This window comes from Rhipicephalus microplus, unplaced genomic scaffold (assembly GCF_043290135.1).
Source record: "Rhipicephalus microplus isolate Deutch F79 unplaced genomic scaffold, USDA_Rmic scaffold_41, whole genome shotgun sequence".
NCBI classification, from domain to species: Eukaryota; Metazoa; Arthropoda; class Arachnida; order Ixodida; family Ixodidae; genus Rhipicephalus; species Rhipicephalus microplus.
Genome location: NW_027464614.1, coordinates 2,236,930 through 2,254,704, shown reverse-complemented (window position 1 = coordinate 2,254,704; position 17,775 = coordinate 2,236,930). Strand labels below are relative to the sequence as shown.

The 17,775-nt window shown below is 45.6% G+C and overlaps 1 protein-coding gene across 1 annotated transcript in view; it reads right to left on the bottom strand.

The window, feature by feature from the left end:
• The window catches only part of LOC142787006 (monocarboxylate transporter 12-like), a 106,665-nt gene that overhangs the window by 9,498 nt on the left and 79,392 nt on the right, over window positions 1-17,775 (bottom strand). The window contains exons 4-5 of the mRNA XM_075884622.1: window positions 17,123-17,467; window positions 13,464-14,012 (exon numbers count right to left, since the gene is read on the bottom strand). Coding sequence (XP_075740737.1) covers window positions 13,464-14,012; window positions 17,123-17,467 — 894 coding nt within the window. The remainder of the gene's footprint in view (window positions 1-13,463; window positions 14,013-17,122; window positions 17,468-17,775) is intronic.

Here is a 17,775-nt window from a genome sequence, read left to right as displayed (position 1 = left end):
AAGAGCCTTTAAAACACCCACTATTTTCTGAATACACTGTTTTAACGCCTGCCGAGAATATCCACGTCTCTTATGTGGGATGCCCTAAGAACACTCATTCTGCTAAAAGACGTTATAATGGTGTTCTTTTCCAAAGTATTTTTAACAAACACGGTGGCTCTGCGGTTGAACTTATGCACTCCGTCTGTCTGTCGTTTTTACCTTTTCCGTTGCTTTTGTGCTTAGTAGAACACCTGCTAGCCGCGCAGATGACTTGGGTGTGATCATCACTCGGGAGCGAAAATTTTTACTGATTATTTTATTTGCATTTTTTTAATTTTTCGCTCACTGACAAGGTGTTGATTTTCGCTCAGAACCAATGACAACGACACCGATGTCGATATTTCGGCAAAACGAGCTTTTTGCCGCTCTTGCGGTGAAGTGTGGGCCCGCACAGACATTTTCTTAGGTTCAAGTTACCATTACACCTGCTACCGAAGTCCGCCGCAGGTGTCGCAGGAATGTAAAAAGCTTCATAGCTCTGCAATGGAGTAAAAAAATTACGCACACCACGTGAGAAGTCGATTTTTTTTAAACTAATGAAATCACTACACTTAAGGTGGAAGACTAGATTCCGAGAGTATAAAAGAGGACGCGGAATATCAGTAGATCGATAACCGATTATTGTATTCGCCCCTATACTTGCACTGAATAATGTTTTCCTTTTTGCCGCCATCGCAAAATGAAACAACGCCTTCCTTAGCAGAGTAGTCTTTACAGAATAAACTGTTCAGAAGGAGTGCTGGCGATCATAAGCGGCTGATCTATCTTGAAAACAAACTTAGCGCTACCAAAAACAATGTTCGCAAGGTCAATGCAGCACACAAATAGGATAAAAAGTAACATAAAAGAGCGTGTTGCAGAAACAATGGCCATTTTTGTGTATAGTTCATGAAAACGCAGAGTTATTAGCAACTGCCTCTTCGCCGCAATAAAATTGGCCCCTTTAACTTCCGCGAAGACTTAACGCCTAAGGGGTAGCAAGTCCATACTGATTTACCTTTTGCCAATTTGAAGTGCGCGAATGGGGATTTTAACCCGAATAATATACAAATGGAATTGTGATGCCTTCGAATCAAATACGAATATTCATCAAATACAATTCCAAGAGTTTTCGAACGCTGAGGTGACAATTTTTCAAACAGCCAAATAATTTCTTATAACTGATTTAAAACAAATCATCACCTATTTACTAATATAATGCTATGATTAGGCTTCACCGACAAAGTACAATACATTTATTCAAGCTGAGACGCAACTATATAGAGCTTTCGTTATAGTTTTGACGGCAAGCTGAAATATAGCAGTTACTACAGTATTCGAAATGAGAGCTTATCAAGAGCTTTCAAATCAAGGTGATGCGCACTATAAAGCAATTTTTACAAGTAGAATGATCATAAACTCTACTGTAAAGATCGCTTACAGCTGACCCTGCAGTTTTGAGGAAACTGCAGTTTAAAAAAAAACGCCTTTATCTCTTGATCAATATGGCGTCAATATAACCACAGGTGCATTCTCATCGACTGCCGAATCGAAAATCGAATAGAGTGCTTAATATATATATATATATATATATATATATATATATATATATATATATATAGTAATAATGAGATCAAAATGACAATAATGCCAAGGAAAGTATAGGGTAAGATATTAGACCGAATTGTAATGTAACAAAGAAGAAAATTGGGTGAAAAGATAATTTGCCGTGGGCAGTATCCGAACCTGCAACCTTCGAATGACGCGTTCGATGCTCCACCACTTGAGCTACCACGACAGCCATCCCCCCAGCCACATTATTGGGCTTATATGTGAATTTAACGTGGGAGTGTCAGTCAGCGCCACCAGTAGCCTTGGCTGCGAGTGTGGCGCACTCTTTTGAGCCTGTTTGGCGTCACGTAGCACGTGAACTTATTACGAGTGGGCAGCTGACCAGTAGTCCCTCGTATACATGTTCACGTGCTACGTGACGCCAAACAGGCTCAACAGAGAGTGCCATATATATATATATATATATATATATATATATATATATATATATATATATTACATATTATATATACATATATATATATAAATTTCGTTTTTTTTCCTTTTTCAGGATTTTCGAATACTTGCACACCTACTACATTCTATCGCAGAAGTACCTTGCAGCACTGTGGCAGTCTCAAGGCTCTTGTTAGCCAATAGAAATGGCGAAAGCCCTTCCAAGACGTCTTCATCCGTGTCGCATCGTCTGCTCGTCGTCTCTTTGGCGTCAACTCGCCTAACTTGTGGACACTTACTCCAAGCACACGCAAAAACTTTTTTGGTTACGCCACCTCACCGCTTATTTGATGTTCAGAAACCCACTTGTACGGAGTGTGTGCTGCCGTTTGTGGTAAGGAGCACTTTTCAAATGCGAAGCATTTCTTAGCAAACTTCGGCGACTTTCAGCGTATCTATCTATCATCGATATATCTAGCCGCCTAGGTCTTTTAGCTCTCCTGGCCATTTCGATAATGGTATCAATACCAAACTTGACATGGCATAACGTGACTATTTGACTAGTCATGTTATGAACATGTTATGAACATATTTGATTAGTAATAACATGAGAATTGTGACATGTATATTATGAATCTCATGATTTACATTTCATGGTCCTGCAGATCTTGCGGTGGTTTCGTTCACGTGAAATGTTGAAACCGGTATGGTATGGCGTAATTGCATGGCGAACACAAGCGACAGACCCTAACATGAAAATTATTATATGCGTGTCATGTAACATTATGAATACATGCCACTCTCATGATGCTCTCGTGACCGTTTCGCTAGCATCACTTATACCAAATTATTACAGTGCGTGAAAGTATTACAGTGCGTGAATGGATGACGAAGGTACATGACTGGTTCAAACAAGATAGTCATGACATGTGTGTCATGTAACAACATGACTACATTGCACGCTCTTGATGCGCTGGCGGCCGTTTCGCTAGCTTTACTTATACCAAATTTGAGATTACGATATTACGGGACGTGAAAAAATGACGAACGTATAATACGGGTGCAAACATGATAAACATGAAGTGCGTGACATGTAACAACATGACTACATGCTACGCTCATGATGCGCTCGAGGTCTTTCCACATGTACCAAACTCGGCATCACGTGACGTGAACGAACGAAATAGGTAAATGACACATCTAAACATGATAATCACGATATGCGTGTCATGTAAAAACATAACTACATGCCACTCTGATGATGCACTCGCGGCCGTTTCGCTAGCTTCACATATGCCAAATTTGGTATTACGTGACGCTAATGGATGACGATGGTATGTGACTGGTTCAATGTGACTAGTCAGACAATGTGTGTTACGTGAGAACATGACTACATGCCACAGTCAAGGCGCCCATACTTTCCAACGTGACGCAATGCGCGTGCTCGCCGCCGTTAATTTCGTCGCGTCAAGCCGGCATGGCGACGCCAGGCGCCGTTCCTTCCATATACTAACAGGCGCACGCCGCACTGCGTTGCTTTAACACATGTGCGCTTGAGCGTGTCCAGCGTCTCTCCATCACGGAAAGAGGGAGACGCAGTATTGTGTAACGCATCGGCGCGAAATTCAGCATGTCGCACTTCGCACCGGTTGCCGTTGGACCGCGCCGACGAATGCTGGTCGCACCTGGCGTCGGACAAGGCTGTGAACAAGGCTCCCGTGTGCGTAGCTGAAACATCTTTTTAAATTTGTGTATTTCCCCTTGGTCGGCGTTTTGTTTTTGTTATTTTAGACTATAGAGTGCTCGCGTTTTGCTAACGTCGTTGTGCATATAACGTGCGCGCGCGTCAGCGCTACTTCGGAGTATATTGGTCTCTTGATAATACGCTCGCGACTGTTTTGCTAGCTCCACATATACCAAGTTTAATGCTACGTGACGTGAATAGATGACGAAGTATATGACTGATGCAAACACGATAATCCTGACACACGTGTCATGTAGGAACATGGCAACATTTCATGCTCATAGCTTGGTCGTGGCCGTCTCGCTAGCTCCACATCACCTGACGTGAATAGATGACGAAGGTAAACGACACAATCAACCATAATGATAATGACACGGAAACCATGCACGGCGTTATTTACCTCCAGCTCGTAACGTTGTGCTGATTTTAAAGTGACATATTAACATTCTTCATTCGTGCTTCTCATATCATCGATTCCCAGTGTACGTGGGATCTGCCAATTTTTCGTCCCCCTTGGTTTGTGAGAAATGCTTTTCCTTTCGTAACAATATTTCTTAACAACACTCCAGTGCTTTTTGCCTGGTTCTTTTCTGCCAGCACAAACGAATCTAGCGCTAAGAATCCCACTTTCAGTGCAGTCTCAAAGGGTCTAACCTTCGGGTGTCGCTGCAATTCGTCAACCGAAGCCATTGTACCTCTTTGGTAAGTTACGCTCAGTACTGTGCTATGGCCGTCTCAAGTATACCGCGCGTGCACTCGTCGTAGCTTGGGCAGTGGTGCTAGGTAGCTGCGAAACTGAGTATGGATGAGAGTGATGCGAACATTACTAATACTTATTGCACAATTACTGAGCTCAGTTTCTTGCCTAATGAATGTTACAGATGCCATTTTTTTTGTAAAACAACGTTCGTGTACTCGCTGCTTGGTTACAACCAAAGAAATATATTTTCTCGGTCCACAGTCCTCACCCTAACACGCAAAATTAACTGTCCTATTCAATACTAGTTGGTCCTTTTTCTGACGTCGACAGTTCTTGCACGCTTCTATACAGTCCAACTTCGCCACTCACAGAGGTGTTCGTGCAGCTGTAATTACGCATGAAGCTTGATCGTGGGAATCAGCATTACTGGATCGTTCTGGCGTCAATATTTAGGCATTGTGGAAGAGGTCACAGCAGTGCACTCCACAGGCTCAGGCAGACCCAAAAGCCTGGCCACAGCCTGGCCCACGATTAAAAGTGCCTTCTGGCGGTCCCTGGTCGGGCTTGATCTTGAAAGAGCGGTCCTGGGCCGGGTCCTGGCTTGGGGCTGCAGGCCGGGCAGGACTCGGGTTCACTCAGTAAATGCCTGAGTTGGTTCGTCAAGAACACGCTATCATTATGTATTACATGGTCTAAGGCATTCTGTGCCAAGCGGAAGTGACACGTGCAAAGTGCTCGCTAAAGCCTACGTAAGTATGTAAGCTTTCAAAAGAGAATAGAAAAAAAGCAGTTATGATGCTTTCTCTTATTTGCATAAAAAATGGCTTAAATGTGAGGAAAAATATATTATACAGAATACCACTCGACAGGAGATTTCTTCTTTGGCATTTTGCGATTACACTCGATAATATTACATTATTATAATGCTAAGCGCTTTTATATATATAAATATATATATATATATATATATATATATATATATATATATATATATATATATATATATATATGTATACTGTTACACAAGGTAACTTAATGGAGGTTTTTAATGGGCCCTGAGCCCGCGATCACAGTATAATGATGATGAGCTCCACCGCCATGGCTCGTACCCACTCAGAGGGATCACAGTGGAAGCAACGTCGCCTTCATTCTCTACCCGCGCTTCCCTTGTTTTTCCTGGAAGTGATACTTCTTATCATTCCTCTGGTCTCAGACGAAGCCCTCTGGGCGAGTCATTCTTGCATCCTTCGCGTAAACGGCTTCAGGCGGGCAACATGCGTCACCCCTGTCTTGCATGAACGTCGGCCACTAGTGGTGACACGTGCAATTTCATAGTTGACCTCGCTGAGACGATGGAGTATCACGAAAGGACCGGCGTAGTGTGCCAGTAGCTTTTGGCTCAAGCCACGTCTGCGTATTGGGGTCCACGCCCACACTAGATCACCGGGGGCATAGGTTACATGCCTGTGTTGACTGTGTTTAGCGAGTTTTGGAGGACTCTTGCGCTGCCAGTGTACGCAAGCAGGAAAGTCTACGTGTCTCTTCCGCACGACACAATGTTTCCACAATTGTTAAATCGTCATGGATGACAAAAGGAAAGATAGTGTCCAGAGTATGCCGAGGTGAGCGAGCGTACGTAGAGCAGATAGAAAGGGCTGTAGCCTGTCGTTTCGTGTTTCGACGTGTTGAAGGGATACGTGACGAATGGTAATACTTCATCCCAGTTTTTGTGGTAGTAGGCGACGTACATTGACAACATGTTGATCAGCGTTCGGTTTGTGCGCTCGGTGAAGCCGTTAGTTTGTGGATGATACGCAGTTGAGTGTCTGAACTTGGAGGCACACAAACGAAGTAATGATTCGACAATATCCGCGGTAAATTGTCGTTCACGGTCACTTATTATCACGCGAGGAGGTCCGTGTCGGAGGATGACTGAATGCAACAGGAACTCCGAAACCTGGACTGCTGTGGCGGAGCATAATGCAGCCGTCTCGCAGTACCGCGTCAGGTAGTCGGCGCATCCAATTATCCACCGGTTACCTTTTGAGGAGCGTGGAAATGGTCCCATCAGATCAATGCCGACCTTTTCAAAAGGGCGAACCAGGAGGCTTTACAGGTTGCAGGTGACCAACTGGACCTGAGGAGAGCCGCTTGTGGCTCTGGCACTGCGGACAGCTGGCCACGTAGTTCTGCATTGTTTTGCTCATTTTCGGCCAATAGAACAGTTCTTTCGTGTGACTAGGTGTTCGTGTGGTGCCTATATGGCCAGAGGTGGGGTCATCATGCGTGAGACGCAGAACAGACGTTTAGAGGGGCGCAGGAACAACCAGCTGAAAGCGGGCGCCCATCGTGGACAAGTTTCTGTGGTAAAGAAGACCATTTTGGACGCCTAATTGCCCTTCGCTCAATGAATTTCTCGCTCCAGAGAATAGAGCTTTCAAGCTTGGGTCATTACGCTGCTCAGCAGTGAAAGGTACGGCATCGGGAAAGCCAAACGATAGAGAAGCGATAAGGTGGTCAAAGTTATCGGCTTCACAATCTGTCAATGGTAGCGTCATTCTGGAGAGGCAATCCGCATCAGCGTGTAGACGGCCAGTATTGTATGAAATGGTGAAGACATGTTCTTGTTAACGAATGGCCTATTGTGCAAGGCGGCCGGATGGGTGACGAAGGTTGACCAGCCAACATAGTAAATGTTGATCTGTGACGATAGTGAACGGGCGACCATAGGTGTATGAGCGAAACCGTTGCACGGCAAAGACTACCGCTAGGCATTCCTGTTCGGTCACTGTGTAGTTGCGTTCAGGCTTGCTTAAAGAACGACTTGCGTACGCCACAACGTACGTGTTCCTTCTTGCCAGAACGCTGAACGAGAACGGCACCGATACCGATTCCACTTGCGTCTGTGTGAATTTCCGTGGGCGACGAAGGATTGAAGTGCCGAAGTATTGGCTGTGAAGTTAACAAACACTTCAGCTTGTGAAAAGTGGCATCACACTCGGAGGTCCACTGAAACGGGCTGTTCTTGCGTAGAAGGCTCGTCAGGGGGTGAACGACATCCGCAAACCTGGGTACGAACCCAAGTTTGCGAGCGGAAATACGAGCAGAGCCCGATGAACCTATGCAGTTGTTTCACAGATTTAGGACGCTCGAACGATTCAACGGCCGCTGTCTCTTCTGGATCAGGTCTAATGCCATCTTTGTCAACGAGATGCCCTAACACCAATGTCTGTCGCTCACCAAAGTGGCACTTTTTGGAATTCAATACAAGGCCAGCTTTTTCAATGCAGCTGAGCACGAGGTCTAGGCTAGTGTTGTGCTCCTCAAAGGTACGTCCAAAAATTACATCATCAAGGTAACACATGCATATATGCCATTTCAAACCACGCAATATAGAGTCCATAAATATTTCTAATGTCGCATGAGCATTACATATACCGAATGGCATAACGTTGATCTCGTAAAGTCCGTCGGTCGTAACGAATGCCGCCTTTTCTTTGTCAGCTGCATGCATCGGAATTTGCCAGTAACCTGATCTCAGGTCGACAGATAAAAAGTAGGACGCGGAATGCACAGTCTAGAGCGTCATCGATGCGCGGCAGTGGATAGACGTCTTTCTTGGTAACAGAATTCAGTCGGCGGTAGTCAACGCAAAATCTCCACGTACCATCCTTCTTCCTCACTACAATGACGGTAGCAGCCCACGGACTTGCCGATTCCTGTATTATTCCCTTTTCCAGCATTTCTTTGACTTGCTCGTTGATGATCTTGCGCTCTGATGGTGCCACTTGGTAAGGTTTCCGCCTAATGGGATGCGCCGACTCGGTTTGGATCTAAGGACGCATCCGCGTCGCTGGGATTAAGGGCCTTCGGCTGTATTTAGAAAAATCGAACACTTTCGAGTGCTTAGATAGAACGTCGAGCGGTGTATGACGTTCGCTTTGGTCAAGAGACTTGCTGACCGTTTGTAGCAATTAGGCATCTTCTGAACCTTCTAAGCCTAGATGTTCATTTTGGTTTGTAGTATCAACAAGCGCAACCAGCGTCGTACACGACTCGGGTCTCAAGTCTGTAAGTTTCATGCCGCCTGGCAGAATTGCAAGTTCCATAGAACTGTTCATCGTCCACACACCTGCCAGTACATCAACGACTGACACTTTACAATGGGGAATGAGAATTTTCTTTTTCAGGCATGCCAAGGGAATCGGTTTGAGCGTGGCGTCAAACGTGCCACAGTTTTTACTGGAACATGCCACGGGAACACACACAGCAGAAAATGTGGGAACGACTGTATCCACGGAGACGAAACAGATGCGTTCCTGCGGACAAAAATTCTCCAAGAGCGTCGTTGGGAAAGTACCGTGTATAGAAAGATGCCTACTTCTGCAGTCTACAGTTGCCCCACACTCACACAAGAAGTCAGTACCCAAGATAACGTTATGTGTAGACCGCGGAATAACCGCAAACTGTGCAAAACACCTTGCCACACAGCGAGACGTCCACAGTACAATATACCACCGGACACAACACGTCACCACTTACACAACGAAATGTCACCCCACGGTTCAGGCAAAACATCACTTTTGGTCCTAGCAGGCTCTTAAAATTTACACCCATCACCGAGACTGTCGCGCCTGTATCCACAAGTGTCATAGTAGCCATCCCATCGACAACTACATGAACTTTGTTTTTCAACATAAACGCTGACGGTGGTATATCTGTAGATAGCACCTGTGATTTCTCAGCCTGCACCGACTAGTTTTCTGGCGGCAGTGTACGTGCGCGTCGCCGTGGCGACGGCGATTGTGGAGCACAGGGAGCTTGTGGTGGCGTCAAACTTCGATCAGAGGCAGCGAGGGGTAGCGTAACCCGGTAGGGGCGCGTGGTTTCCGTGACGTGGAGTGCGGATGGTCGAAAGGTTGGTGAGACATGTGCCAAGACTTTCGCTGATATGAGCGGTGGTCACAAAAACGTGCAATATGACCCGGGACACCACAGTTGTAGCATACCAGAATCGGTCGAGGGGCATGTGGCTGCTCAGAGTAACGACTCCTCTCGGAAGGCATGGGATAGTGGTGCCACCCTTCAGGGGCACTGTAGGCAGGCGATGTTAGGTAAACAGGCGGGCGAAAACTTCGTTCGTAATTGGGAGTTGCTTGACGGGGGAATCAAGCCTGCCGTGTACCTTGATATTCACAAGCGTCTGCTGCGTTGATCGATGGTTGCCATGGTGGAAGAGAAACAGGAGTCCACACACGTTCTGGTTCGTTTACATACACGTCCTGAAAATCGCTGGGGCGATGATAGGTCTGCTGACATCGAAGCGGCTCTTCTCAGACGATCTGCCGTATGGTCAAAGCAAGGACGTTAGGTGGCACTGTTTCAACACTAGCCACAGTGGGGACGTTGGACAGGCGGCCGTATTTCGGAGAAGTTCGGCGCATCTTGAGGGATTCAAAGGTACGACAGTGCTTTATCACGTCGGACACGGAGTTCAAGCAGTCTTTCCCAATTAAGAAATTGTACACCTCTTTGGCTATACCATTGAGAACATGTCCAATCTTGTCTCATTTAGACATCCTCCCATTCACGATCTTGCACAGCTTCAATATTTCTTCAATGTATGTAGTTAATGTTTTTCCTGGAAGCTTTGCCCTTTGAGACAATGTCTGCTCCGCGCGCTTCTTCTTTGCGTCCGAATCACCGAAACACTTCTGCACTTCTTCAACAAAACGTTCACGACTTGTGAACATGTACTCGTGGTTCTCGTACCACATGAGGGCGGTGTAAGTTAACGAGAATGCAACATGACTGAGCTGTTCCTTCGAGTCCCAGCCATTGCTTCTGCTCATCCGCTTGTAGTTCTTGAGCCACACGTCGATGTCTTCACCTGAGGTCCCGCCGAAGTTTGGTGGCACTCTGTAGTACGGCACGGAACCCATCGGAGTTGGCCTCGAAGCGTTGGATGGCTGCTCTTGGGCCATTACGATCGGCGAAGGTGGAAGTCCGGCGAGGTGGCATCTGCGACGAAGTCCTGGTAGTGAAGCTGCCTTCTTTGGGTTCATCCTACCCAACACCTTCCACCAAATTGTATAAGGCAAGGTGACTTAATCGTGGTTTTAATGGGCCCTGACTCCGCGATCACAGTATAATGATGATGATCTCCACCACCATGGCTCGTACCCACTCAGAGGAATCGCGGTGGAGGCAACGTCGTCTTCATTCTCTACTCGCACTTCCCTTGCTTTTCCTGGTAGTGAACTTCTTATCAATGTATATATATATATATATATATAGTGGGAGTAATAATTCAATTGGCCAGTTAGTCTTCGTGAAGGTATGAGATATGGCACAACGGGAGCGTTGTCAACAAGGATAAATATATTTATTTCCCAACAGTTCCGGGAGGGGTCCTCCCTCCCCTGATGAAGGGAGGACCCCTCCCGAAACTGTTGGGAAATAAATATATTTATTCTTGTTGACAATGCTCCCGTTGTGCCATATCCTATATATATATATATATATATATATATATATATATATATATATATAAACTGATGTGTTTTGTGAACTATTCATATTTCATCTGCATTTGGTGGCTTTTCACCGTATATAACGCTAACCTTTTATATTTTCAGCAAGAAATCATTTATAGAAAATTATATGTCAATAGCCTCATTTGAAGTAAATGTGTTTTAATGTTTTGAACACCAGTGTAGAAAGCAGCATTAAAGACAATGTCTGTGGTTTGCTTGCATCAGTCTTTTCATGTCAGTTGTACACTTCTTTTTAATACATTTTGTTGCCATGCTTTATTGGAACTAAACTGTCACTGTAAGGACTTGTCTTGTGCCATATGGGCAACATTTCATGTACAATTTTTGGTATTCCTCGATAAAACCACGACGTGAATACAAGGCACGCCATAGTGGGAACCGCGTTAACTTACACCACCTGGAGTTGTTCAATGTGCAACTAAAGAGAAGTACACGGATGCCCTTGCATTTCGCCCCCATCAAATACGTCTGCCGTGGCTTCGAGAATCGCATCCAGGTATTAGGAGATAACAGTAAAACAGCTTAACCGCTGAGATACCACTTCGGGCAGGCAAAACAATATTTCTATGCATGTACAGGTGATGTTCCGTCCGATCACCTGCTACAAAGCACAAGGCATCAATAAAAAAATCATCAACAGCTAATATCCATTAGCGGGCCCGGACCGGGACAGGGTTTAGAACCATGTGCCCTGTTCACGCTCGCGCTCGGTTAATGTACGCCTGGGCCCAAGTCGGGCCTCAGAGTACGGGCCCGGGCTTGGCTTGGGCTTCATAAAGTGGGGCCAGGCTGAGCCCGTGTAGTGCTCAAGGTCAGAGTGCTCGAATAATGACAGACAATATCATCCACAAAGCTGAAGAAGGCGGAACCAAAACGCATTGTGCTGGTAGTCTTTTGTGCTCTAGAAAAGTGGACTTGCATATTTCAGATGGTAGATTGGTGGAAGCAAACGTTCGTGCGCTAAGAAGCATGCTACGTCGTTTGTGCTTCGCGAGATGGGTGTTGAGTGCAAGATATAGCTTTCATTCGGTAGATGCCACATCGGGCAAAACAGGTGCTGTCTTGTAGACTGCGAGAGCATCTTGCGGAAGTTTATGCGCAGGCAACAGAGGGACATACGGCGGACCGTACCTGCAGGTCCATCTGTGCTCCGGAAACTAATGCAACACGTGCGCTTCGGAATGGCAAAGACCCAGTGACGCCGAAATAACAGAAGCGTTTCCTCTCAGCGGGAACAAAACATCTCAGTCGGTGTTCTTCTGGTTGCTCTAACACAGAAAGAGATTGACTCTATGAATGTATATCTTGCACATCCAAAGGGCTCACATGTGATGTCGGCGAGCAGGAGAGCGTTGCTGCACGCAAGCGCCGGCCTGTCCAATGGGTTGTGTGTATTGTATATTTCCTTGCAGCAAATTCAGTCGATGCCGAGTGCCCGTCCTGTTTCGCCACCCTCTCCTGTGTCTACGTCTTTATATTTTTGGCTACGGAAATGAATGTCGCAAAAAACCCGGTGCTAGCGAACTTACCAAAATGCGGGCGGACACAAATAGGTCCTCCGTGGTGCGCCTGTCAAAAGCATGTTTCTATGGCCTATTTTTCAATAACTGGTGCTCTCTCAGCCAAGCGCTTTTCGGTGATCGGCCGTTTCTGATATGACTATTATATATTTGACCATAGACACCTGTCGATTACTTTGCTGGTATTGCAGTGTTCACTTTCAATGAAATGTTTCACGCATGGCCATTGTTCTTCCCTGTAGCAACAGAAGTGTTTGGCCGCTAAGCATGCGAGTGAATTTGCGATTCCCAGAGTATACAAAGAAGTGCTTTCATAAAGGATGGACTCACGTAGAGTAAAGATGGCGACGAGGAGGTTCCAATGAACATTCTTTGTCTGCGTCAGCCTTTCGCGCTTTCAATGCCCCGCATAAAGGAATGAGTTTTCAGCGAACACCGAGTAATGTTGAAAAAGTACACAAATGAATCAATGAATAAGCGAAAGCGGTTGTAGAAGGCGTGCACATGCCAAGCTTCTCTTGCTCACACTTTCCCTGTAGGGAAGGCTTTGTTATGTTTACCTCACCGTTTGTTCAAAAGATTGAAACAGGGAACTCTTCTGCCAAGGGAACGCCTCTGTTTTGACGAGTCTAGTGCAATTAAGAAATATCTAGCAGGTTGTATTGCGCAAAAGACATTTTCCTCCAATGTTACAGAAGAGCATGAGGAGACTGGTTGCCCGAATTGTGCTTGCAATGACATATTCACCTTGAGCTCTTTTTTCCTCGACTTGCATGTTCTTGAAAATGTCGTACCATACAGTACGTCATACAACAAAACATAGGCGTCCTAAAACACATTATTCCATAAAAAATGTAAATTGCAAATTAAATGTGCAAATCACTCAGCAGAGTTTAGCCAACGATGAACCTTACCAATAAGAGATGGTTTGGCGAAGGAGAACGTGGCTGACAAGGCCGTCAGCAGGCCCGTTGCTACGGCGATTCGGTCAAGCCCGACACAGTCAACGAGTATCACGGGAAACAGGACGACGCCACTGCCCAGCAGGAAGGCGACAGCCGCGGCCAGCGCAAACAAGGACCCGTACCCCGAGCACTGGGGCATAATGACGTACATCAGTCCGACTAAGGCCAACACCATGGCCATCAGGGTGCGCCTGGTGAGCAGCCGTCGGTCGGCAAGGACGGGCAGTCCCAAGCGGCCCACGAGGTCGGCGAGGGAGCTTACAGACGTCATCGTGACTGCGCTGCTCTGAGCGATTCCTCTGTCCACGGCGAAGTCGACCAGCAGCGAGTTGTAGCAATCGTAGCCGAGGTTGAAGGCCACGCAGGAGAACATGACTAGATACAACATGGGAATCTGCAGCACGTCCAGACCGCACAGCAGGGAGATATTCCTACGGTGTTCATGCACGACTGCAACGGCTTGATCCAAACGTGCTTTGGCTTCCGGGTCTTTCGAATCTGGACAGAGCAGTAAAATTTCGAATTACACGTAAGGGTACATGAGATAAATTCCTATGCAAAGTTGCTTGCTGCAAGCACGCTTTGTTAAAATAAGGCTATCTTCAGTTTTCTTTTTTTGTGTGTGTTCACATAAACAGTATCAAAGGAGAGCAATGCAAGGACAAGCACTTTCTAAGAATTGGTTTATACTTTCAAAAGTATCCGTTGTGTCCACTTGTTTGGTAGCGCTGATCTGTATCCTATGAAGCGAACATTTTTGAAAAAAAAAACAATTTCGTAAAAAGCGCTCACTCTCATTATGCTCTTTTTTGTTCCTGTGTTTTTGTACGAAAAAAACATTGTAAAAAATTTTTTTGAATCGAAAGGATGACATTCATTTTAAGGGTCATCGTAGCTCTTGAAAGGCAGGCCGTCAAATCAAAGCAGTTGCGAGGTATTGAGTGAGTCTACAGTTTTAGGCAGTTTGGCTAACGCTTTCGCAGTAGGACAGCTTGAACTTGAAAACGAAACGGCAGGAGCAGAAAAGCTTGTTGAACATGCATAGGAAATGCGTTGATATTAGAAAAAAAAAGAATCCGCGCATCATGTCGAGTAGGCGAAGGTCTGGGTAATGTATTAGAGAGTAACCGAACGTTACTAGTGTGTTGTCCCATATAATGTATATTGAGTCATGTAAAGTGTATGTAGAATGGTATATTTATTTCGCCTTCCAATAGTTTTAGGTCATTCAAGGAGGATTTAGAAAATAGCGGGAGTGGATGATACGCCTCGAAAGTGAATCCAAGAACCATTCATCTTATCGATGGTTGGATAACATTTTATTATGATTAATTTGTTGGCACATGCAGTTCTCAACGTGTGCGTTTGTTTTACATGGGGCCTCAGGGAGCCTCAACGTCTAGGCACATTTTAGTAAAGATCAACTAATCAATACTCTTTTTGGTATGTTATTTTTGCCGAGAAGACTGATCTCGTAACTTATGACTAGCCTATGCTTGCGTTAAAGTATATTGTATAGCTTTTTTTGCGTCGCACACAATTTTGACTACACAACGGCTCTATACAGTAAGCACGACAAAAGACAAGGCTATATGTCCCATGGAGCTCCCCTTCTAATAAAAAGCAGTGTGATGTTAGCAATATTGTTATAGGGGATCCCGTATATGTCGTTAGTGCGTCGTTGAAAGGAAAACTCGTTAACTATCAAACGCTTTTTTTGTCTTTCTTCTTTCTGAAGCTTTCACGAGGCGCCATTTCACATTTTTAATCTACACGCAGCCTTCCCATAGTAAAACACCTATCTTACAGCATCACCCGGTTGTCTTTTGAGCCTCAGTTTATCAATTTCTGGGATGGCTTTATATAATTTCTTGCACAAAAAGTGCACTTTGAGTACATGTTTAAATAGAAATGCCTGTTAGAAAATGTATCCTGTAAGCTCCTTGCATTGACAAAAAATAAACAAAACTACGCCTAGATACAGGACACAAGGAGAAAGAAGTCGGTCGGAGGAGCGCATACTCAAAACAGCGCTGGTCCCATTCACTTGGTAACAGTTGTTAGGCTGCGCTGGTCCCGTTGACTTATTTCTCCTTGTGTCCTGTATCTAAGCTTAGCTTTGCGTTTTCCATTTGTTCACCAACTAGATCCCCACCGAACATTCCTTCAGTTCACCAACCCGGGCTGGCATTACGAAGTGCACCGTGTGGCGTCTGAAACTTATGAACTACCATCGTGCTGTCTCTTTTGAAACCGTTTATTACAAGAGCGGATGCGCTTCTCTGCATAAACTAGCCTCCAAAGGAGCAGCAAGGCAGTCACTTTGTAAATGTATTTACACTAGGTGACGACGAACCATTTCTTGCCAAAATTACTCCGTATACTGAGAGCGTGATAGCCTCGACTCCAAGACTTGCGTCTTTTCAACCAGGAATTCTGTCCGAATTGTTGGATTTGATCATCGCCACTATTACTTCGCGCAATGCCAATGGCTAAAATGTGGCGTTAGGGGTTCGAAATGTATATTCTACACAGAAGGGAATGCGTTCAAGTTTCTGCACTTTGCTGGAAGACGCGCTAGAGCTAGCACGGATTGCTAAATTCCCCCACCAGGGAAGGTCAAGTGATTACAGTGCTTGACAAGACACGCAGGTCTTGGGGTCAAATCCTGGTCTCGGCGGTCACTTTTTTGGGGCGAAGCTTTTTAAGGTGTGGGTCTGTCCTTCCTCCTGGTCTTGTCGTGCGTAGGCACCAGCGGCACATACCCGCTCTTAAGCGGGTATTCGCCACAGGGGATGCGAGACGGGAAAGGGCGGTACTTGGAGTGTTCACTAGATGGACACACGGATGGACGCATGGACAGACGAACACACAGACTAGCAGACTGACGGACGCATGGATGAACGCGCGGAGTGGGTATGTGCGGCAGGAAATGTGAGATGTGAGATGGCGCTACTTGGAGTGTTCACTAGATGGACGCATGGATACACGGACAGACTAGAAGACGGACGGACAGATAGAAGCACGCGCAGATGTACGGACGGATGGACGCACAAACGGACGGACGGATTAACGGACGTACAGATGGACAGACGCATGGATGGACGCACGGTTCGTCAGGCGGGCGGACTGAAGCAAGAAAGAACGGACGGATGGAAGCACGGACGGCTGACGGACGCTTAGCCCCACTCATCATCATTCACTCCGTGGATATGCTCGAAGCCTATGTATTTAGATTTAGGTGTACATTAAAGAACCTCAGGTAGACAAAATTTCTACAGGCCTCCACTACAACGTCCCTCATAATAAGAAGACCGTTTTGGTATACGTTAAACCACAATTCCTTTCCATGTTCTTCTTCTTCCTATAATTATTATTATTATTATTATTATTATTATTATTATCATCATCATCATGGTAACTCAACTCAAGCCCGGACATATGTTTTGTGGCCATTTAAGTGGGTGTATATGTTACCCCCGCGTATCTTTTGATGCTGACTAAGGCTGCCACGAGCGCTAACTTTTGTGACAAGCGATACATGTATTTAATAGTTTCATTGCCTGAATCAAATCTCAAAAAGCAACATTGAACGAACACTAGCTTACCTGTATCTCGACCCACTGGAATGACGTAAGGCAGCTGAGCCGAAGACTTCTCGTCAGTGCTATCCACAGTGATGAGTGACTCCACCGAAGTGCCGCATCGCTTGAGCCAGTGGGGTTGACGAAGGAAGAGGCTGAAGGCAGCCGCATTCAAGATGACAGCGCCGAAGATCAGCATTGCTTCTTGGAAGCCGTACCATGCGATCAGCTTCTCAATTAGTTTGGGGAAGACGAAGCTGCCTAGCGTGGAGCCGGCAAAGCACACACCCGTAGCCATCGTTTGGTACTTCACAAAGTGTTCGCTGATCAGCACAGGGTTCATAGCATACACAATTCCAGAGCCAAAACCTGCCAAAAAATGCACCCGGCAATAAGTTCAGCAATTTGTACAAAAACTATCACGTTGTAATGCGTGGTTTTTGAGAGAAAGAGAGTGACAAAGAGGAAGGTTAATTATATGCTAGCAGACAATTTGCTACCGAGAGTTGGGGTGGGAAACTGCGGATGACAGTGTAGGTGCTGTTTTGTCTTTTCTTTTCTTCTGCGGTATGATCGGCTACCTAAGGTTAACACTTTCCATAGCGCAGTCAGAAAATTTTGTAATAATACAGAATGGCGACAGTATTTAGACTAGTCACTACCGCTTCTTTACAAAA